Below are 23,487 nucleotides of genomic sequence, written 5' to 3'. Positions count from 1 at the left end.
AACACAGCATGGCTTTGGGGAAAAATCTAGTTAACGCAAGTCCTGGCAAAATGAGGTGCGTATTGTTATCAATTAGCCAGACAATAAAGACGGAATCTGGAGAGAAAGAGAAGCCATCAAGGACACTCCGAACTGACCTCGATAAGGGCTTTGAGGAGGGAGGAAAGAGGAAGAGAGTCACCAGGGAGAAGAAGTGGCCTTTCTAGAATGGACGAGGGGTCACTGCAGGAGGGGGGAAGGAAAAGGGGAGCCTGGATGGTAAATGACAGAGGGAAGCCCCAGGTAAGCAGATGAGCAGGTCATAGAATTCGCTGAACTCATACAGAAAGGGACAGGAATTCCAGGTCCACGTGAAGGAGGAAAGGACAGGCTGAGTGTGTGGGGAGAACGCGGAAGAGGTGACTGGGCAGTGCCTTTCATGGGGCCCTGGAGAGAGGAAAGAACACGCTGGAGGGAAACCTCTGAAGGCTTCATACGACTGCCATGCGACTGGGAAATCATTGCGACTGCCATCCCACAGAGCTGGCCCCCAGGTGGAAGCCTCCGATGACGACCGGAGGACAGGGCGAGCTCGGGCAGGTGTCGGGCACGAAGCAGGAAAGGACACGGCTGCCAAGGCACATAGGCAACCGTGGAGCCCACCTCTGGGCTGTGTGGTTTTACCGTGTTTGGGGGAGTGTCTTATGTGGAAGGAGAGGAAGGCGCGCTCGCAGTTCATGAGAATAAAGGAGAGGAGAGAACAGAAAGTAACTGCATTAAGCAGCTGTTTGGGTTGCAAAGGTAAGAAAAAGTAATAGCGTGAACTCAGGTCTGGGCAGTTCATGGCGGAAAAATGCAGCCAAAATACCCACTATGGTCTTGAAGTCCTGTTTGTCCCCTAAAAACATCACCTGCATAAGAGCACTTGTGCGGGTGTCGGCTTTGTCCTAAATGATGCAGGGGACATAGGAGGGACGCTTTATAAAGGCCACAGCCGGACCTCAGGCCCTCACACAGTTGGGTTCAGAGACCCCCTCCCCACCACCTCAGCGCCCTGTCTACCTTCATTTAATGTTTATTGAGTTCCTCCCCCAACTCAGCCCTGCTTCCCAGCATCCATGGGATTCTTCTCTGTCCGACCTAGGAGCTCATCAGGGCATCTCTCAACAAACATGGGTGCTGTCTTTGAGAACCTGTATCAGCTACTAATATTCCCCATGTATCACAAGAGCAAAGAAGATTCAACGCAGAAGATCCAGCATAGCTTTTTGCCTCCCCAAAAGCGAAAGTCTTGGAAAATAATACTCGGGATCCTACAAAAGAAGTAAAGGACACGTTCAGATGACATCCTGGAGACTGTTTTGGTCCTAAGGAAAAGAATACCCCATAGCCTTAGTCTTTCGCTCACCCGTTAGAGGCTTACGCTATACAAAATTCTACCAGGAAGGTACATAAATGACATTGGTCACCAAACAGTGAGAATTTGTCGAACAGTTGTGGCAGATACAAGCTGAGCAAAGCATAAAAGGTTTAAGTGGAGAAAGTGGTCTCTGGAGCTGGCCGGTCAGCCCGAGAGAAGAGCAGCTGGGGAGAAGGTGTTGTCCCATGGGGAAAATACAGAGGTCCTGAGCAGGCTGGGTCACAGGCTCCTAGGAAGGCTTGTGGAAGCTGTGTCTCCACTGGGCACTGCTGAGGGTGCTTTGATTTCCCTGGTCCCGGGGGGAAAAGGAATTGCCAGGGGCTGTGACTTGGTGGGATCTGGAGGTAGACGACACCCTTTAGCAAACCTAACTCTCCAACGGGACCAGGAGGAAACAGCTGACAGCCTTGCCGAGTGACGATATGCTCAATTGTCTGTCTGTCTGTCTGTCTCTCCCTTATTTGTCCTAAGGCCTGTGGCAGATGATTTTAAGAGCGATGGGATGTACTCACCATCCCTAAGGGGGCTGTCATTAGACTGAGATTAATTTTGTCAACACAAGCTTGATGTGCAGATTGCTGACAGATCAACGGGTTTTATGTCAACTTGCGTTCCGTAGATGACTAAAAACAGGGCAGCGAGAACGTTGTCGGTTGATGAACGGTCCAAAAGATGACAGCAGGAGTAGATTAGTGTGGGAGGTTATTGACATGGAAGAAGAGAGAGTATATCATGACAGGTGATGACAGTCCTTCTCCATATCAGCGAGACTGTGAGAAAGTAGATGTAAGTGGCCTGTGCGGGAGGCCGTAGTTCCTATTTCGAAAAGAACAGCATTTTACTGTTCATGAAAATGGTATTCATTTACTTGCGAGAGTTTTGGAAGATAAAAGTATAAGGAAGAAAATGTGAATAATTTATAACCACTACATTTCCATATTCTTCCATCTACCTGTTGGCCTAGTTTTCTTTTTATAAAATTGCATTGTTACCTTTTGCAACCTGGTTTATCACCAAACAGTATATTGTGATGATACATCCAGGTCAGTAGATACTCTCCTAAAATGTCATATTTTACAGTCTCTTCTCTTCCTCACCTGATGTACAATCATTTATTTAACTGGTCTCCTATCCTTGGACATTTCCCTTATTTCCAATTTTGCAGTATTTCTTTTTAAACAACACTGCAGCAACCACACTGGTAGATAAAATTTGCACATGTTTCATTGTCTCTTTAGGATAAATTCCTATGGGCTGAAATTGCTCAGTCAAAGGATATGTTCTATTCTAAAGTGTTTGAATCCATATCAGATTTCCCCATGAAAAGTGGTACCAGTTTAGGAGCCCCTGAGTGGCCCAGTGGGTTGAGTTTCCAACCCTTGATTTCAGCTCAGGTCATGATCTCGTGGTTCATGGGATCGAGCCCCATGCCAGGCTCCAAGCTGACAGCTCAGAGCCTGCTTGGGTGGGATTCTCCCTCTCTCTCTCTCCCTCTCTCTCTCTCTCTCTCTCTCCTCTCTCCCTGCCCCTCCCCTGCTCCTTCTTTCTCTCTCTCTGCCCCACCCTACATTCAAGTTCTCTCTCTGTCTCTCAAAATAAATAAATAAATAAATAAATAAATGAACATTAAAAAATAAAAAGAAAAGTGGTACCAGTTTAAAATCTTACCAGCAATGAAGTCTGTTCCCCAGACTCTCCTAGCACCAGGCCATTCTTTGAGCCAGACCATTTTGATTGTGGCTACATATTCCCTTCATCTGCATCCCGCCCCCCCCCCCCCGCCCCTGCCACATTCAGAGAGCTAGGGAGTCAGTGGAGGAGGGGAGGGAAGCCTCCAAGTAGCCTCAGTTTATGCTTTTGCACACTACTCTGGGAATACATTTCTGTTTCAAACAAAATTTTTTGAAGATTTTATTTCCATTTTTTTAAGTTATTTATTTTGAGAGAAAGAGAGAGTGAGTGAGAGAGGAAGGGACAGAGATAGAGGGAGAGAGAGAATCCCAAGCAGGCTCTGCACCCACGCGGGGTTCAATCTCACAAACCGCAAGATCTAAGTATTTCATTTCTAAGTAATCTCTACACCCAACGTGGGGTCGAATTTACAACCCCGAGATTAAGAGTCACACGCTCTACAGACTGAGCCAGCCAGGCGCCCCCAAAGAATTTTCTTTAAATCTCATATTCAAATCTTTACTCCATTTTGAGTTAATTTTTATGGATGTTATGAAATAACTGTCCAGTTTCATTTTTTTACATGTGGCTGTCCGCTCCACTTTAAGAGCACATTTTCTGTTGTGATGCTTACCTTCTTATTGATTATACCATCAAGGTCTTATTGATTATACCATCAATAAGGTCCACTGATGTTGTTGCAAATGGCAAAATTTCATTGTGTGTGGGGGGGGGCTGGGTAATATTCCATTGTACGTAAATACCGTATCTTCTTCATCATCAATGGAAACTTCATTCATCAATGGAAACTTGGCTGCTTCCCTATCTTGACTATTATAAATAATGCTGCTGTAAGTATAAGGGTGCATATATCTTTTCAAATTAGTGTTTTGTTTTCTTGGGGTAAATACCCAGTGATGAAATTGCTGGATCATATGGTATTTCTATTTTTAACTTTTTGAGGAGCCTCCGTACCGTTTTCCACAGTGGCTACGGCGTGCGTGAGGGTTCTTTTTTCTCCACATCCTCACCAACACTTTGATGCTAGCCACTGTCACAGGTGTGAAGTGTGACATCTCACTGTGGTTTTAATTCCCATTTCCCTGATGATGAGTGATGTTAAGCATCTTTTCATGTGTCTGTTGGCCATCTGGATGTCTTCTTTGGAGAAATGTCTAGTTAGGTCCTCTGCCCATTTTTTAATTGGGTTATTTGTTTTTTGGTGTTGAGTTGTACAAGTTCTTTATATATTTTGGATACTAATCCCTTATCAGGTAAATCATTTGCAAATATCTTCTCCCATTTAGTAGAGTGCCTTTTAGTTTAATTTTGCTTTTTGTTTCTCTTGCCTTAGAAGACCTATCTCGAACAATGTTTCTATGGCTGATGCCAAAGAAATTACTGCCAGTGTTTTCTTCCAGGAGTTTTATGGTTTCGTTTTCACGTTTAGGGCTTTAATCCATTTTGAGTTTATTTTTATGTATACTGTAACAAAGTGACCTGTTTCATTCTTTTGCGTGTAGCTGTCCAGATTTCCTGGCACCATTTGTTGAAGAAATTGTGTTTTCGCCATTGTATGTTCTTGCCTCCTTTGTCATAGATTAGCTGACTATATAAGCATGGGTTTGTGTTTTTAATTTTTTTCAGTTTATTTATTTATTATGAGAGAGAGAGAGAGTGAGAGCAGGTGGGGGATGGACAGAGAGAGAGAATCCCCAGCAGGCTCTGCACTGTGAGTGTGGAGGCCAATGTGGGGCTCGGTCCCACAAACCATGATATCACCACGTGAGCCGAAATCAGGAGTCGGATCAGGAGGAGGGGACCTCCTCCACGCTGAAGGATGGATTTAATCTATTTAGAACAGCTGTCAGTGCAGAGCCTGCTTCAGATCCTCTGTCCCTTTCTCCCTCTGTCCCTCCCTGGCTCGCTCTCTCTCTCTCTCTCTCTCTCTCTCTCTCTGTCAAAGATAAATAAACATTAAAAAAGAAAAGAATCCATCACTGGTATACAAAGTCTTTACCAGGTTATGGTTTCTAGGTCAATATTCAGTCTTGGAATTCTGCTGGATATTAATGTGATAGGGTCACTCTTTTCAATTTTTACTCTTTATAGACTTCAGATTTGGGCATCAGAAAACATTTTTACTCCATTCGTACCAAATGATTAAAGAGATCTCTGCCCACCTATGTCAGTTCATAGACTATATAAACATCAGCAGCAGCAGCCAAAAGAACACTAGATGTCTTATCGTGTGAACGTCACCAGTGAGGCAGAGGGTGAACTTCTTCCATAGGAATGACCTGAGAGTCTACTTACTTCAACACTACCTTTCATTCCAAAAGTTAGACCCTAACATAGGTCGATCATGAGCAAACATAATCTGATGAAGAACTTACACCCACCCATTGTGGTTGTTCTTTTCTCTACTCCCAACCTTCGAGGTTATTCTAGTCATGTTGTGTATTTTTCATTAGATGGTGCTTTGGGCATTCTAACGTTTAACAGAATCTTGCTGTTAGTTTGACCACACAGTTCTACCTAGAAAACAAACCATCTTCTCAAGCCCAGGTTACCAATGGGGTTTGGTTTACTAGATTGTATTACATTAATATCACTTGAGTTGAGTGTTATTGGAGACTAAGCTGCTTCAGCTGAATAGTCCACTTTCTCCAAATTTCTCCAGAGCTATTATGCTGTGCATTACTTGAAACTGTCACAACTCCAACTCTAATAGGAATAGCACCCACCCTCTTTCCTGTATCAGCAGCCACGTTGCTCACAACTTTTCTCCCAATCGACTTTGACGCAGTTGATTTCAGGGTCTACAGCTATCACTTCAGGTTTAGTCCACTCCCCTTCACCATTTCAGGTCAATCGTTTGTAACCACTGGTTACAATATGTACAAGATATACATGAGGAAAAACTGCAAAACCTATGAAAGAGATCAAAGAAAATCTAAATAAATGAAGATATTCCATGTTCATAGATAGGAGGATCAATATTGTTAAGATGCTGGTTCTTCCCAACTTAATCTGTAGATCCCAGTCAAAATCCCAGCAAGTTGGCTTTTTGATACTGATAAGCTGATTCTAAAGTTTATATGGAGGGGCATCTGAGTGGCTCAGTTGGTTGAGCATCCAAGTCTTGATTTTGGCTCAGGTCAGGATCTCAAGGTTCAGGAGTTCAAGCCCCATGTTGGGCTCTGCACTGATAGCATGGAGCCTACTTGGGATTATCTCTCTCCGTCTCTCTCTCTCTGTCCCTCCCCTGCTCCCATGCTCGCTCTCTCTCAAAAATAAGTAAATAAACTTTAAATTAAAAAATAATAATAATAAAACAGAATAGCCAACACGATATTGAAAGAGAAGAGGGGCACCTGGGTGGCTCAGTTGGCTGAGCATCTTACTCTTAATTACGGCTCAGGTCATGATCTCGTGGTTTGTGGGTCCAAGCCCTGCTGTCAGCACAGAGCCTGCTTGGGATTCTCTGTTTCCCTTTTTCTCTACCCCTCCCCCACTCATGCTCTATCTGTCTTGCTCAAAATAAATAAATAAACATTAAAAAGAGACAGAGAGAAGAGAAAGATGGAAGGCTGACACTACCCAATTTCAAGACCTACTATAAAGCTGCAGCGATCAAGACAATGTGATATCAACAAAAGAATAGACAAATGGATCAGTGAAACTGAATAGACAGGCCAGAAACAGGCTCACATAAATATAGTCAACTGATCTCTAAAAAGGCAAAAGCAATACAATGGAGAAAGGATAGTTTCTTCAACAAATGCTGCTGGAATAACTAGACAACCCCATGGAAAATACTAAATCAAGACACAGACCTTACACCTTTCACAAAAATGAGCTCAAAATCAATCATAGACCCAAACTGAAAGCAGAACTAGAAAACTTCTAAAGGACAGCACAGGAGAAAATCTAGATGACCTTGGGTCTGGCAATTCGTTTCTAGCTATAACACCAAAAGCAAAATCCACAAAAGAAAGAATTGCTGAGATGCACATCATTCAAATTAAGAGCTTCTCTGTCAAAGACTCTGTGGAAAGGATGAGAAGACAAGCCACAGACTGGGAGAAAATCTTTGCAGAACACATATCTGATAAAGGACTGGTATTCAAAATATACAAAGACCTCTTAAAACTCAACAGTGAGAAAACAAACCACCCCGTTGAAAAAAAGAAAAAAGACCAAAGATCTGAACACACACCTCACCAAAGAAGATATACAGATGGCAAAGGCACATCTGAAAAAATGCTCCATATCATGTGTCACTAGAGAACGACAAATTAAAATAACATTGGTATACCATTACACAACTATTAGAATGAGTAAAATTTAGAAAAATGACAGTAACAAATGCTGACAAGGATATGGATGGTAATGCAAAAGAGGACAGCCACTTTAGAAGGCAGTTTCTTACAAAGCTAAACATAGTCTTACCATACGATCCAATTATATCAAAAATATACAAAGCAAAATTTGAAGAAATGTCAAGAAAGACGAACAAGTTGTGTAAGAGTATAGTGTGTCTTTCCTAGTCCATGGCGGATCGATTAGACAAAAGAGAGGTAATCATATATTAATAATAAAATTAATTAGGTTGATCTGATAGATAGGTAGACAGATAGATGATAGGGTGTAGATCTTTATCCAGAAAACATTGAGAACACTTTACTCTAAGCACCACTACATTCTAAAAAGTAAAAATGGTTATACCACATTCTTTGACCATAGGGCCATAAAGCGGTGGCCATAGTATGAAATAAATGTCAGCCTCAGGAACCTTTTCAGACTGTCTCTTGGGGCACCTGGGTGGCTCCGTAGGTTAAGTGTCCAATTTAAGCTCAGGTTGTGATCTTGTGGTTCATGAGTTTGAGCCCCACGTCAGGCTCTCTGTGGTCAGCATAGAGCCCTCTTCAGATCCTCTGTCCCTCTCTCCCTCTGCCCCTCCCCTGCTTGTTCTCTCTCTCAAAATAAATAAACTTTAAAAAATAAATAAATAAAAATAAACTATCTCTTAGCGAAATTGATTTTGAGAATGCCATACGTAAATCCGTAAGACATATATATTTTTAACAAGCACTCAAAACATAAAAGGGCATAAGACTCGAAAACAGGAAGGTAAGACAATTTGATTAAAGGAAAGTGTTCTTGTTCTTGAACGGGCAGAGTCTGTATTGTAGAAATGTCTGTTCTCTGTAAATTAACATAAATTCAACACAAATCTAATCAAAATTCTATTTCTGTTTTTGGAGGAAGCAAACTGAAAACTATTCTAAAGTTCAATTAGATGAATAAATGGTGAGAGCATCCAGGAATATTTTTTAAGTATATACGTGCAAGGAGGAACATACGTAGAATTTTCCTGCCAGGTATTAGAATTTATTTTAAAATCAGAACACTTAAAGATTTATGATTAGATAGATCAACAGAACATAATAGGAAGTCCTAAATAGATCCAAGTGTACTGGGAATTTGGAAAAGGATCCAGATGGTATCTCAAATCAATACCACAGACTGTGTGGCTTCAACAACAGAAATTTATCTTCTCACGGTTCTGAAGGTTCAAAGTCCAAGATCAAGCTGCCAGTAGGGTTGATGTCAAGGCCTCTGTCCTTAACTTGCAGACAGCTGCCTTCGCATTGTGTCTTCACATGGCCTTCCCTCTGTGCTCAGGGGAAGAGAGAACTTTCTGGTGTCTGTTATTGTTTTAAACAGACCCAGTCCTATCAGATTAGGGACCCCCCCCGTTATGACCTCATATAACCTTAATTAGGTCCCTGAAGAACTTATCTCCAAATAGTCGTATTAGGGTTGATGGCTTCAAAATATGAATTTCACTAGACACAATTCGTTCCTTAACTTTGATCAAACATTTAAATATAACAAATATAGGGGGGCCTGCGTGGCTCTGTTGGTTGAGCGTCCGACTTTGGCTCAGGTCATGATCTTGTAGTTCATGAGGTCGAGCCCCGCGTCCAGCTCTGTGCTGACAGCTCAGAGCCTGGAGCCTGCTTCGGATTCTGTGTCTTCCTCTCTCTGCCCCTCCCCTATTCATGCTCTGTCTCTGTCTCTTTCTCTCTCAAAAGTAAATAAACATTTAAAAACTTTAAAAAAAATATATAACAAAGTACTAGGAAAATAGGAGCAAATGCTTTTATAAACATCTGAGAAGGCCAAACATACCACAAAAGTGGTTCCTAAAGTAAAAGTGGTTTCTTTTAAGTTTATTTATTTATTTTTGAGAGAGCGAACGTGAGTGGGTGAAGGGCAGAGAGAGGGAGAGGGAGAATCCCAAGCAGGCTCTGTGCTATCGACACAGAGCCCAACGTGGGGTGCGAACCCGTGAAGCCATGAGATCATGACCATAGCCAAAACCAAGAGTTGGATGTTTAACCAACTGAGCCGCCCAGGCACCCCATAAATTAGAAACTTGGACCTTATTTTTTAAAATTTGAGATGGTAAAAACCCCCAATTCACAAAATAAGAAAAACATCTGCTACCTGAGTAATAAAGGGTTAATTTCTCTAAACCTCTCTGAAATTTCTCTGGAAAGTCAGTAAGAAAATAAAATATCCTCTGTTTCTTTAATTGTACGAACAACACCAATGGGTGGTTTAAAATAGAGAAATATAAACATGGTCAAATACAGGAAGAGACATTTACCTCCTTAAATAATATAAGAATTACGCTCGAAACAACACTGAGATCTACTCAAAAACAAACAAGCAACGCTGAGACCCAGACTGGTTTTGTTTTGTTTTGTTTTGTTTTTGGTATAGTTAACACACAATATTACATTACTTTCAGGTGTACAAAACGGTGACTCAGTTTCTCTATATGTGATGTCATTTCACACAAATGTAGCTACCATCTGTCACCACACAGTACTGTTACAGTATCATTAACTATGTTCCCTCCCCCATGCCTTTTATTCCCTGGACTTATTCATTCCATAACCGGAAGCCTATATTTCCCACTTCCCTTCACCCATTTTGCCCCCCTCCCCCTCTGGTAACCCATCAGTTTGTTCTTTATATTTATAGGTGTGATTGTTTTTGTTTGTTTATTCTTTTGTGTACTTAGGTTCCACATAGGAGTGAAATCTTGTGGTGTTCATCTTTTTTTAGACTGACTTAGTTCTCTTAGCATAATGCCCGCTAAGTCCATCCATGTTGTCACAAATGGCACGATCTCATCCTTTTATTTGGCTGAGCAATATGCCATTTGTATGTATCTATACTTATCTATACCACATCTTCCTTATCCCCTTGTCTATCGATGGACACTCGGGTTGCTTCCATATCTTGATTATTGTAAGACTGTCGATGTTTTTAATCTTTGATGAAATCCATTGTCATCCATCAGCTGTGAAGCAAAGAAGTCAGAGGCTTTCGATGGTCGAGGGGAAAGTGATAACACTCTTCCAGAAGGATAGTTTGGAATATGTATCAAAATGTTCGTTGTGTCTATCTTGACCCAGTATTCTCCCTTCTAGGAATTTACCCAGAGACAATCTCGCAAATAATGATGGGAAGTAAGAATTTCATCAGAGCACTATGTACAGTGTCAACAAATTATAATTTTTGACTGTCCATCAGTAGGGACTGGTTAAGTAAGTTACATAGAGACAATGCTACACTATACTCTAATTATAAACAACGACAGACATCTGTGTGTACGGAGTGACAAATAGCATGTTACAGAACAGCATCTGAAATTGCATGTGAAGGCTGAACAGTAAGATACCTAAAAAGATGTTCACCAGAGCGCTGTCACCAAGTGGCGGTTGACTTTTGCTCCCAGCTTTGAACTTTTGGGGGTTATTTTACGAGCAAATAAGGATTATTATTGTAAAGATAATAAAGCGGTTTCAAAATTAAATTTCTTGGTAGGAATCACCCCTTCCACAGAGATGCTACCACACCCCCAGGACCCAGTTACACACTCCCTCCTCTGAATTTATTACCATTGGTTTGGTATGATGCTATGTGAAGGGGGCAGAGGGTGCCATGGGAGGTGACCACATAGTGACCGTAAATGGAAAGGGAGACCCTTTCTGTTCTTTCCGCGTAGGTCCTCTCCACCACACCATCAACGTAAGCAACTTATGTGTTGACCCAGGAGGTTGCTTTTTACTCCTGTAAATTAAATTAAACAAATGTTATTGCATGCATGCTGTTCATTTTGTATACAATCTGTATCTTCCTCCTTATTCCCTTAGGCACCAATAGCCAAATGCAAAATAGGGCCATATTTTCATGTAAACACACTGCATAAAAATTATAAATGATATTCCAAATTGAAGTGTAAATTAGGCTGTGGTTATCTTTTCTACTGATTTCTCCCATCAGCGTGGATAATCCAGAGCTATTTAGTAGAACCGAATAGTAAGTAAGTGTCCAGGCTTGCTGAGACATTTCCGTTGGGCAATCAGCCTTTTTGGCTCTTGCTCCACATTTGTATTTGAGCCAGAGTTTTTCCTCATAGTCCTTCTAACAGGTAAGTATTTCACATGTCTTTTTTTTTTTTTTTAAGCTTCTTTATTTTTGAGAGAGAGCGTGAGCTGGGGAGGGGCAGAAAGAGAGGGTGACACAGAATCCGAAGCAGGCTCCAGGCTCTGAGCTGTCAGCCCAGAGCCCGACGTGGGGCTCGAACTCACTGACTGCGGGATCGTGATGAGTTGAAGCCAGACCCTTAACCGACTGAGCCACCCAGGCGCCCCACGTCTTTCACATGTCTTACCCTTATTTTTTTTTTTTCTAGAATTTCCTAGGAGTCATGACAGTGCTGCTGGTTTGTGAGTTCTTTTAAAAGAACAAAATGTGTTCTTTATGGTTCCATTTTTTCCCCAAGATAAAACACATACGGCTGAGTTATCCACAGCCAAAAGAGAAAATTCTAAAGCGAAAGCCAGTCATTGTTAAAACAGAAGATGAGCGGGGCTCAAATATCACAGTGTTCCCTGTGGGAAATGGAAAAAGAGCAAAATCAGGGAGCCCATCGTGTTCTGATAGGTCACTGATAGCTGATTCACAGGGTCCAGAGAAAGTCCTGGGAAGGGATATGATTAAGATGATAAATGATGTGAAGGTTGAAAGAATGACATTTCTAAAAGAAAATAAATATAAATGATGCCCTATGACCCAGCCAGAAGTCAAGGCAGTGCTTACCAATTTTGCCTTTCCCGTGTGCCTCGTCTGAACCCTGGTGGTGCCCCTCCGTTGCCCCACTTTCTGCTAGTTTAACAATTCAGCTGTGAGCCTTTCCTTTGCTGTCTCCTCCTCTCCCAGACACGTCCACGGATCTCCCCCAGACTGCCTTACACGGTAACTTTCTACCATCAGATTTAGAAATCAATTCAAAGAGAGGGGGGTGTGAATGAGCAACTCTAGAACAGCCATCAGAACAAGGGAGGAAAATCTTTGACTTAAAACAAAGAGAAGAACATTAAATAGTAGAACAAGAAGGCAAAAGGTGTCTTTTGAAAAAGACAAAAGACTCTTCCTGTTGGAGAGGATTCAGGGTCGGGGCACTGTGGGTATCAAATCGCCCCAACAATTTTGGAGAAACCTTCTCATGTCTGCTTCTCAGTGCCCTCCCAGAAAGTAGCCAGATGACCAATGAAGTAAGAGCCCACTGTGCGTATAACAGCATCCATTCTGTCACTGAGTCACAAGCCAGCAGGTAATGCTATCCCCATTTACAGGAGTGAAAACTGAGTGCCAGGGTGTTTGTCTTGCCCAGAATGACACAGCTCATTAGTGCAGAGCGCAGCTCCGTCAGAGAGGTCGTTTCTTGACTCACAACCCAGTCCTTTTTCTAGAAGAGATGCCACTGGCTTTCTAGAATCCCTAGAGCCTAGAATCTACTTGTTACATTCGTCTTTCACCTCTGAGTAAGTCACAGAAACCTCTTCAGTGACTCACTGGTTCCCATCACCAAATAAATTACTCTTGTGGTGAACTCACAAAATGGTTGATTTATGGTTTCCTTTCTGGAAAATCGGGATATGTCAAAACTGAGAGGTAGTCGGAGTCATATAGGACGTGTACCAACCTCTTTCAAGGGGCGCCCGGGTGGCTCAGTCAGTTAGGCGTCCAACTTTGGCTCAGGTCGTGATCTCACGGCTCGGGAGTTCAAGCCCCGCATCCGGCTCTGTGCTGACAGCTCAGAGCCTAGAGCCTGGAACCTTCTTCAGATACTGTGTCTCCCTTTCTCTCTGCCCTTCCCCTGCTCATGCTCTGTCTCTCTCTCTCCCTCTCAAAACTGAATAAACATTAAAGATTTTTAAAAATAAAATAAAACTCTCATTCAAGCATCTTGGATTTACCTCTCAATATACAGTCAACTTTTCATGTGGAGGAAAAAAAAAACAGCTTTATGCTGATAATAGTAAACAGCAGCTAATCCAATATTATGAACATTGGACTTCAGAATTCAGAGAGGGCCTCTCTGTTATATTATTCATGTGTTCACACATACATCTTCTACTCCCTCTGGTATCCTCCAGGTATACCCTTACCCATCCCCAACTAGCTGCTATATCTGTGGCCTAGGACCCAGCGATAGTGTTGCCTATAATGAAATGGATCAACACAAGCCACTGGAAGCCAAATACGTTAGTCAGCTCATGCTGCTATAACAAAGCACCATAGACCCAGTGGCTTAAACAAAGAAATTCATTTCTCACTGCTCTGCAAGCTGGGAAGTCCGAGATCAGGCTGCCTGCATGGTCAGGTTCTGGTGGGAGTTCTCTCCCTGGTTTATAGATGGCCACCTCCATGCTGTGACTTTACATGGCAGATGGAGAGAGATCTCTCTCATGTCTCTTCTTATAAGGGTGCTAATCCCCTTCACAAGGGTTCAACCCTCATGACCTAATTACCTCCCAGAGGCCCCACCTCTAAATACAATTACATTGAGATTGAGGCTTCCACGTTTGGACTGGGGTGGGGGAGGACACAGACATTCCCTTCACAGCATCATAATATGGAAATTTCTTGAGTGTGTGCTTGGGAACCGGTGTGTTGATCCCAAATACTTCCCAACATTAGAAGAAAGACGAGATTCACAAGGATTCACCCTGCGGTGTTTGTTCAGACTTTAGAGGTGAGGTATAGAATGTCCCAAGGGTTCCACTAGGGAAAACAGGCACATGATTTCTTCTATTGGGAGTGTGCACCAAGTTTGACCTTGTCAAAGATACTGTTGCTCCATGGGGGCTGCAACCTGGCTGTGCCCTCGACAATTAATCCTGCTTTGTTTCCTTGGGGTGGAGGGAGGAACAGGCAGAGCCAGTCAAAGAGGCTTGAAATTGATTCCAAGTAGTATTGTTAAATAGACCAGGACTGCTGAGAACTAGGTGTGAGTGCTCCGCTTTGGATGCAAAGGATAAATGCAGTGGGTGTCACAGGCAGAATGGTAATTATGTCATCTGTCTTGTCGAAGAATTTGACTATAGTAATTGCAACATTTTCTCCCATCATTGAAGCTTGTAATTATAGTGCAACTAACAGGATTATGTGCTAACTTGGGCTGTTTTAATCACCTCTTTTACTCTGAAATGCAATGGTAAAATTCCACAGTTGTTCCCAGGCTGCCGATTCTTTTCAACATCTGTTGTCTTATAACAGTTTGGTACGAAGGAGGCAGAGATGCTGTGGGCATTTCATAATAGAGGACTTTAGGTAAAGCAGACATGAGGCTTGACGAGAAAGCATAAACAGCAAGGGACTTTTCAATTTCCAACCCAAATAAAATTTTCTCTTTGAAAGCAAATCATTTGGGTTTTTTTGTTTCAAAGATGGCAGATGTTTTATGCAATTTGGCAATGGCTGCAGCCCATACTTGATATGCGTTGAAGGAAACTTTCAGCTATAAAAATCAACCTAGGACTGATTAAGAAAACCCTCCCGCTCAACCTAATGAGCAGGTTGGGGTTAATTAATGCCTAGATATTAAGCTGTGTGTCAGGATGTCACCTTTCACGTGTAAGGCTCATTAAGACGCTCATTACGTATGTTTATCTTTCCAGACATCCCATAACAAACTCAAGGGTTATCCAAATACTTTGTTTATATAGGAATAAAGGAACATTGGACACTGTGTGAAATACAGGGGCTGATGGCTGAGGTAGAAACCTCCCTTGATTCTTCCCTTGTAACATTCTCTTAGAGTGTTGTTTCAACAAAACGAGGGCTTCTAGGATATTAATATTACATGGAACCAACCCAGATCCACACATCTGGTCTAAAGTGGGCGCTTACTACTTAGCTCCAATACAGGCTACATTCCATATTCATTCCTGTTGTGCAGATGCCCAGACAGGACTCTGCCGTCCGGAGGAGTGTAGTTATAACTCAGCAAGTGCATTTGTGATCCTAAAACAACAGCAGCAAAAGGAGGCAATCGAAGAACAGCCTGTTTTCCTGAAAGGAACATTGTGGAATAAGTGCAATATCACCTTTAGAGGTGATAGAAAAATCCCTAGATTAGATCTGCTTAAAACTAGCAAGGCCAGACATAAACAACTTAGTTGTCAGGGTGGTGTAGACAAGGAGCTGTGTGGCAGCAGATAAAATGATAGGAGACGGGAACACGGCCCAGCCCCATCTCTCCCTCACCCAGCTGTCCTACAAAGCCTCATTTTTTTAACTGAACTATAGGTGACGTACAATGTTAGATCAGTTTCAGGTATGGAACGGATTCGACAATTCTATACATTACAAAATACCACAATAAGTGTTATTATCATCTGTCACCATACAGTGTTATTAAAATATTATTTGTATTCTCTGTGCTGTACTTTTCATCCCTGGGACTCGTTTATAACTGGAAGCTGGTACCTCCAAAGTTACATGTGTGGGGCCCCTTCCCCCAATGCCTTGGACAGATAGACTGGTTAACTATGCAGCAGCCCCCAGCGAGGCGCCCCCTTGCGGTCGCTTTCTGGAAATTCGACTATTCACATTTGCCCAGGAAGGATGTTGACAAACATCTGAACAAGTATGATCCAGGGGAAGGAGGCTGTGATTATAATTTAGCAGGCTAGCTTCAGGCCAGCTGGATCGTGTCGTTAAAAGGTAAATGGAGGCATGGTCAAGGTTTTCAAGCGTTTGTTTGAGCATACATCGATTCAAATGAGGCAGCACAAACCAAAGTGAGTAGGAGTGCTCAACCCACAGGAGCTGGGGCAAGGTTTCATAGAGAAGATGCTGAAGCAAAGCAAATAAATTGTTTGGTCATGTGGGTTCCCAGATAGCTGGTCTCCAGGGAGAGTGTGCTGGCCCAGTGGAACATTCCAGTCCACTTGGCAGTTACAGTTTGATTATCAATCAGGGGGCTGCTGTGGCATAAAAATTCTGTGGCCAGACAGCTTAGCTTCAAATTCTGGCTTTCTCGGGGCACCTGGCTGGCTCAGTCAGTCAGTTAAGTGTCTGACTTCGGCTCAGGTCGTGATCTCAAGGTTTGGGAGTTCAAGCCCTGCGTCAGAGCCTGGAGCCTGCTTCCAATTCTGTGTCTTCCTCGCTCTCTGCCCCTCCCCCACTCATGATCTGTGTGTGTGTGTGTCTCTCTCTCAAAAAATGAATAAATATTAAAAAAAATTCTGGCTTTCTCTCCAAGGGAACTTGGGCACGTTTTTTTAACTCTTGTGCCTCAGTTTTCTCATCTGTGAAGTGGCTTTAAGAATATTACTGAAGGGACACCAGGTTGGCTCTGTCGGTTAAGCATCTTACTCTCGATCTCAGCTCAGGTCATGATCTCACGTTCCATGAGTTCAAGCCCTGCACTGGGCTCTGTGCTGACATCGTGGAGCCTGCTTGGGATCCTCTCCCTCTCTCTCTGCCCCTCCCCTGCTTGCGCTGTCTCTCTCAAAATAGATAAACAGTTTTTTAAAAAGAAGAAGAATTTCTGGAAAAATTTGGAAGCTAGGTCAGTTTTAAAAATCCGTAGGGAATGTATGTGGCTTGTATACGCTGGAGGCTCTAAAACATTTTTTTCACTCATTTGTGGAATGTTTTTAACATTCTACGGAAGATTAAGACCTTGAATGTACAGAAACGACCTCATCTGCCTGCTGTATACTTACCCTGCCTGTAGCCCATAATAAGCACTTGCGGGCGGAACCACGTAATTGGCAGGAGGCATTAATGCACAGGCCGTTCATCTGCCCAGCACGTGACCCAGACCTTGGGTGAAATGAGCTGGGAACTTCATCTTCCTGTTAGCCAGTGCATCTCAGCCCTCTGCCGCCTCCCACTTGTCTCGTCCTCGAAAACCCCTGGGCTTGAACGAGGGGGATAGTTCAGTGCACAACTGCCTCGTGTCAGCAGGGCTTCGGGTAAGAGTGGAAGGAACGGAGGACAGGGAGCATTCTGGTCAACAGCAACTCCCTGCACAGGGGAGTGGCCGCTGTGAGTTAAAATGTGTGCTTAGAACTGCTAGGAATTTACCCAAGGGACACAGGAGTGCTGATGCATAGGGGCATTTGTACCCCAATGTTTATAGCAGCACTTTCAACAATAGCCAAATGATGGAAAGAGCCTAAATGTCCATCAACTGACGAACGGATAAAGAAGATGTGGTTTATATACACAATGGAATACTACTTGGCAATGAGAAAGAATGAAATCTGGCCATTTGCAGCAACGTGGATGGAACTGGAGGGTATTACAGTAAGTGAAATAAGTCAGGCAGAGAAAGACAGATATTATATGTTTTCACTCATATGTGGATCTTGAGAAACTTAACAGAAGACGGGGGGGTGGTGAGTAGGGGGAAAAAAAAAGTTACAGAGAGGGAAGGAGGCAAACCATAACAGACTCTTAAATACTGAGAACAAACTGGGGGTTGATGGGGGGTGGGGGAGAGGGGAAAGTGGGTGATGGGCATTGAGGAGGGCACCTGTGGGGATGAGCACTGGGTGTTGTATGGAAACCAATTTGACAATAAATTATATATAAAAAGATAATAAGATAAAATAAAATGTGTGCTTAGAGGGGCACCTGGGTGGCTCAGTCAGTTAAGCATCCTGCGTCTTGATTTTGGCTCAGGTCGTGATCTCACGGTTCATAAGTTCGAGCCCCGTGTCTGGCTCTGCACTGAATGCATGGGGCCTGCTTGGGATGCTCTTGCTCTCTGTCTCTCTGTGTCTGTCTCTCTCTCTACCTACCCCTCCCCCACTCGTGCTCTCCCGCTCTCTCTCTCTCTCTCAAAAATAAATAAACAAGAAAAGTGCACTTAGAGTACATAACTTATGTGTGTGATACAAAATATGCTAATAACATGTGTTGAGTATGAAGTGACTCACTACGTGGTCATGAGAGGGGAATTGAAATCAAACAATTCACAATAATAATACTGAATACAATCCCACTGGCCTGCCCAGGGCCAGCACTCGGCTTTACCCGCCTAGAAGTGGACTAGCAGAGTAATGAGAAGCTAGCGGCCTGGGGACTCCACTCATCACGCAGTGGAGAACAGAACAGTGATGTCTGGACCTTCCCTGCTGGCTCCTCCCTCCTCTCTGGAGGTTGACCCGCCATCCCCGGGCCACATCCCTTTCCCCAAAGGCACATTTGAAACCCGGTCTCCTCTGGGTTTGCACAGACCCCGTCTCTCCGGATCGGGAACGGCCTGTCCTTGGGCTGGTCCACCCGGCCGCCTCTGCACCGGACCCTCGGGAGCTGGCCCCTAACCGACACCTGTGCTGTGTCCCCCGCAGGTCTCCCAGGCAGCTGCGGACCTCCTGGCCTACTGCGAAGCCCACGTACGCGAAGACCCTCTCATCATACCAGTGCCTGCGTCAGAAAACCCCTTCCGAGAGAAGAAGTTCTTTTGTACCATTCTCTGACTCCGTTCGTTATGAAGCGTCTCCTTGTGCATCAGGAAGCTCCCCGGTAGAGCCCGCATGTTCTTAGCGTTAGAGGCTCCAGTCACCCCCGTCCCCGGCCTCTCTTCATCGGTTTTCTTCTCTGCGTTCGATTTCACTACTTCTTGCCCTTCTCGTGTTATTTGCGTCATCGGCAAAGAAAATCGACGTTTTTGTAACAAATAACAAATAAGTATGGGTTTAAGGGTTGCGTTTCTTTCTAAACACCAACTCCCGTATTTAAATACATCGAGCTAATACATTGTACATTCAATACTACAGTATTCATTGAATAAGATAATTTATTGAAAAGAAAAACCGTACTTGGCAATCCCCCCTTCACAAATAATTCACTATCGAATGAGAGCAGTTTGACCAACGAGAACACATGGGTAAATGTTCCTCTCTTTTCATCCACCAGCTCTATGTTCCCTGCTTTTCCGTCCTCCTGTTAGGAAGGAAATGACCCACAGCATCAAAGGGTTTCCCTAATATGTGTCTCACTGGGACCGTGTGGCCCGAACCCCGATGGGGACGCAGGTCCCCATTTCCCCCTGATTATCACGGGCCACTTGGGAGGTGGGCCTCCTACGAATGTGGACACCGGGTGAATATTGCAGCAAAGCTTAACTGTCAATGTGCCCCAGCTGGGCCAGCCAGGGGCACCGGCTCCCCTCTCCATGGGCCACCCCTTTCTGCTCCCCTTTTCTGGCTCCTCCTCAGTCGTTCTAACACGGGCTGCACGGGGCCCCGCGGAGTTTCACCAGGGTGGCCCAGCACAGTGATCCGCAGGGACAACAGCTCACTAACGCGCTGTCCGCTGATCTGAGCGTTGACACGTATTCACTTATTCCGTCCTCCGGCAATCTGTAAAACGCCACGAGGGCATGTCTGTTTTACAGAGAGGAAGACGGAGGCGCGGACAGATTCTGTGCTTTCCCCAAGGCGATCGTTAGTAAGCAGGAACACCGGGGCTTGAGCCTGGCCCCAGGGCTCCCTGAACCCCCCGAGCCACGCTGCCTTTCGGCTCCACCCGTCTGCGGGTAAACAGGCCTGCAGAGCGCCTGTACCACAGGCTGTGCGGCACCTTCGCCGGGCCCGCTCTGCAGCAACACCTGTCCCCCCATCTTTGCCAGGAGGAGGCATGTGGGTGCACGTAGCTTACGGACGATGATAGATATGCGGATGCTCCAGCGACAGGCCGGACGGCTCTTGGTTTTTCTGAGTCAAACTTGCAGACCCCGCCTGAAACAAAAATGACAGAGGAGAATAAACCATGGGGATAGAGAGCTCCTTGTCCAAGTTTGTGAGGTTCCTCTTGTGTAGAAACTGCCTCCCTCCCTGGCGCTGACAGCAGCTGGCTGTGTGATGCGGGGCAAGCCGCTGTGTGCCTGGAAGGTTCTGACCTGCTAATCAGGGATAACGGTCATTGCTCCTCCTGCCTTTCTGTCTGGGAGGGCACGGAGAGGTGCTCCATGGATGGAAGCTCTGATGTATCATTTAAATAAATTACTAAATGCCGCAATGTAATAGTGGCAGGAAAGCAGGGCTTCAACGAGGCCCCGGTTCGGCCGGAGGAACACTGTAAAATTGCCCACAAAAAGCCAAATATAATTTCAGATCAGTTAATAACTTGCCACCTTGCAAATGGCTTTAGTGCATTTTTATTCTTCGCTTCTTTTCCTGAAAGCTGCTCTTTATTTCACTAAAGCTCACTCACACAACTAGTGAGGTCAGAAGCTGTGTGCTCAGGCTGTGCGCAGTTGTATGCCGTGTGTGATAATAAGACTTCAAACCCTTCTGTATCTCGGTTTACGACCAGGATCTCTTTATTCCGTGGTCCATGTCAACATCATTAACCTGATAAAGCAAAGCACAATTCATAAAAGCGCATCAGAGAAACCGAGAAAGTGGGGCAGCACGGAGGCTGGCTAAATCGGGTCAAGAAGAAAACTGTGCTTCTAGGCTTCCTCTGAACTTTCTCTCCTTCGTGTTTAACTTTCACTGTCTCTCCTTTCTCCCCCTCTTTGCCCTTTTCCTGCTCTCTTCCTTACCTTCCTCCGCGAGATGCTTTTTTGCCTTTGTACTCACACCTTTTCCTCCCAAACTTGCGGCAGTGTGGGTGGTTTGTCCCTTGTCCCTTCTAAAGTGTCCCTGAACTCAGTGCCATCTTCCTAAAGGCAAGGTCATGCACTCAAGGTCAGGTCAGGCTATGAGATGCACAAACATGTGAATGAGCCCTTCGCCCCGCTAGCAGTCACTGGGGAGTGAACAAAAGGGGGTGCCTCTGCAGTGGACAGTTGTCGCTTTGTGATCGCAGTCCGGCCAGCATCTGACCTCCTTTCCTATAGGGGGAGATCACCCCCTACACATAAGCTTAGCGGGGTGCAGGAGAACTCCCGTTCACTGTGGATGCTGGAGGGGGGGCGTCTTCCCTGTCTCTCAGGGGCACCCCCTTTCCAGCACCAGACTGGCCAGGGAGGGGCCAGTGACCTGACGCGAACTGCTATGACTCCTTTGCCTGGGCCTATAAGCTCAGAGCAAATGGCACAGCAGTGAAAAGATGCTGAGATTCGTTTTATGGGATCTGCGGTGGTCCAGCAGGGAGGCATCCAGGACCGGCAGGGATTCTGTGCCCACTGCTAACAGTGTCCAGGGATGGCAGAGTCCTGAGTAGACGATTCCTGCTCCATTGCTTGGTCCCACAAGCTGTCTCACGCCCCTCCCCCCACATCCTTCTAGGTCCCCTTTCTAGCTCCTTTCTAGCCTCCAAGCTCCATCCACTACATTTCTTATTCCTCCATGAAATAGCCTGGGTTGGATGTACCGATCCTATGATCTAAAAACCCCGTATGTCAAGGGCAAAACCCAGCAAGCTGATCTATGCTGTTGCAAGTAGGGGACTATTAATTACTCTTTGGGGGATGGGAACCAGAAGGAGCACAAGGGGAGCTTCTTGGGATGTTCTGTTCCTTGACCTGGTTGCTGGTGACCTGGGTGTGTCCGGTGTGTGAAAATTCTTCGAGCTGTACCCTTCTGATTGTGCGCTTTTCTGTACGTATGTTACACTTCAATAAAAACTTAGTTTTTGTGGCTAGCAATCAATCCTACTGGGTTCTTTTGTTTTATTTCGTTTTTTGACACTTCGCTCAACTTTTTACTCCTCTTTAGGTAGAACATCATTAATGGAGCATTTACGATTGTATTTGACAACATTTTGAAATTTGAAATACGTCTAATCCGCAGCTATCTGGCCAGAGAACCGGCTTTCAGCAGAATGCAGATGGTTCCTTGGCAGTCAGATGTTCGAGTGCCATGCTGTGCCAGCCATGTCTTTTGGGGAAACAGTGAGGAATCCCGCTGAGAATTCCCACTTGGATCAGCCTCTCTGTAAATGAGGCCGGTGACATCCCTCCCGGCCCCTCCTGCCTCCTGACCATCAGGAGTGAATGCAGGGGGTGGCCGGCCACAAAACCCCATTCTCAAACACCACCTCTGAAGGAAGGAACGGCAGCAAAGGCACCAGCTGGCCCCACGACAATGGTGCATCTTCCAAACGCAGCCCCTGGCCGCCCACCCCGTAGACACACGGAGACAAACATGGACTTTTCAACTGGGCTCCCACTTCAAGGTCCCCTTCCCAGCCTCTGATTGCTTCTGAGGGTCCCCCAGCGCTGTCTCCTTTGCTCCCAGCTACCACGTGGCCAGTGTCCTTGCAGAGAGTGAACGTTGAGTCCCAGGGTGATCACAGACTAGCTTCGCGCTGGGACTCCCGCTACACGAGTCAAGACATCTTCCTGTTGATTCTGAACTCCAGCCCCCACGGAACACAATGCTGAGTCCAGGAATTGTCAGCAGCCTCCTTCCGAGGAAGCCACGGAAGGGGCACAGACCAAGGTCGAAGGAATTTTGTTCTGGTGACTCTTTAAATTCAAGATGAAAATAATAATAATGGCAATAATTAACATTTTGACCTGGAAAGAATAGGGACCGTGGAGATAGCTCAGACTATTTATTCACACTCCCATTTCCTTCAGCTCTTCAGGATGTTGAGAAGATGCCAGATCATGGGTATCTTTTATGGAGGACCAGAACGAGGCTCCCTACCCTGGCCCGGGAGCTTCGTCCCCTGGGGGCCATGCCGCTCGGCCCTCCCCGGGTTGCACAGCCAGTAGTGGACCATAAACTAGGCGTGTACCCGGGTTCAGTGTTTCTGGAGATAAGTGTGGATGAGCCAGTGTCAACCCCCATGGGTCAGAACCGAACATGCCATCCGGGTTCTGATAAAACCCTTACACCTGATTCTGTTTTAGCTGTAAGTCACTAGTACTAACTTTTAAAATTTTCAAGCCCGTGTATGGTAATTAACCACACACTGATGTTACTCTAACCGCTTACCTTCAAGGATTCTCATTCGAAGGAGTGGCCTCTATCAGCCCAGCCTGCCCTGGCCTCCAGTAATTCCCCAGAGTGGCTTTCACACCTCACTCCCTCTCCAAACCCTGTGCTCATCCACGCTGGCCATTA

At 44.9% G+C, this 23,487-nt stretch overlaps 1 protein-coding gene across 6 annotated transcripts in view; it reads left to right on the top strand.

Moving 5' to 3' along the window:
* Nucleotides 1–19,227, top strand: part of GNG4 (G protein subunit gamma 4) — a 65,072-nt gene extending 45,845 nt beyond the window's left edge. For 5 of the 6 annotated variants that reach the window (XM_027046931.2, XM_053207189.1, XM_027046930.2 and 2 more), the window contains one exon: nucleotides 18,814–19,227. In XM_027046931.2, the coding sequence (XP_026902732.1) occupies nucleotides 18,814–18,942 (129 nt within the window). In that variant the 3' untranslated portion in view covers nucleotides 18,943–19,227. Of the gene's footprint in view, nucleotides 1–11,852; nucleotides 13,356–18,813 lie in introns of those variants that run through there. The other variant, XM_053207188.1, reaches the window with a different exon arrangement.
* The last annotated feature ends 4,260 nt before the right edge of the window (nucleotides 19,228–23,487 follow it).

Source organism: Acinonyx jubatus, chromosome D2 (genome assembly GCF_027475565.1).
Source record: "Acinonyx jubatus isolate Ajub_Pintada_27869175 chromosome D2, VMU_Ajub_asm_v1.0, whole genome shotgun sequence".
Lineage (NCBI taxonomy): Eukaryota > Metazoa > Chordata > Mammalia > Carnivora > Felidae > Acinonyx > Acinonyx jubatus.
Note: the sequence above shows the minus strand (reverse complement) of the source record. Positions and strands in the feature narration are given on the sequence as shown.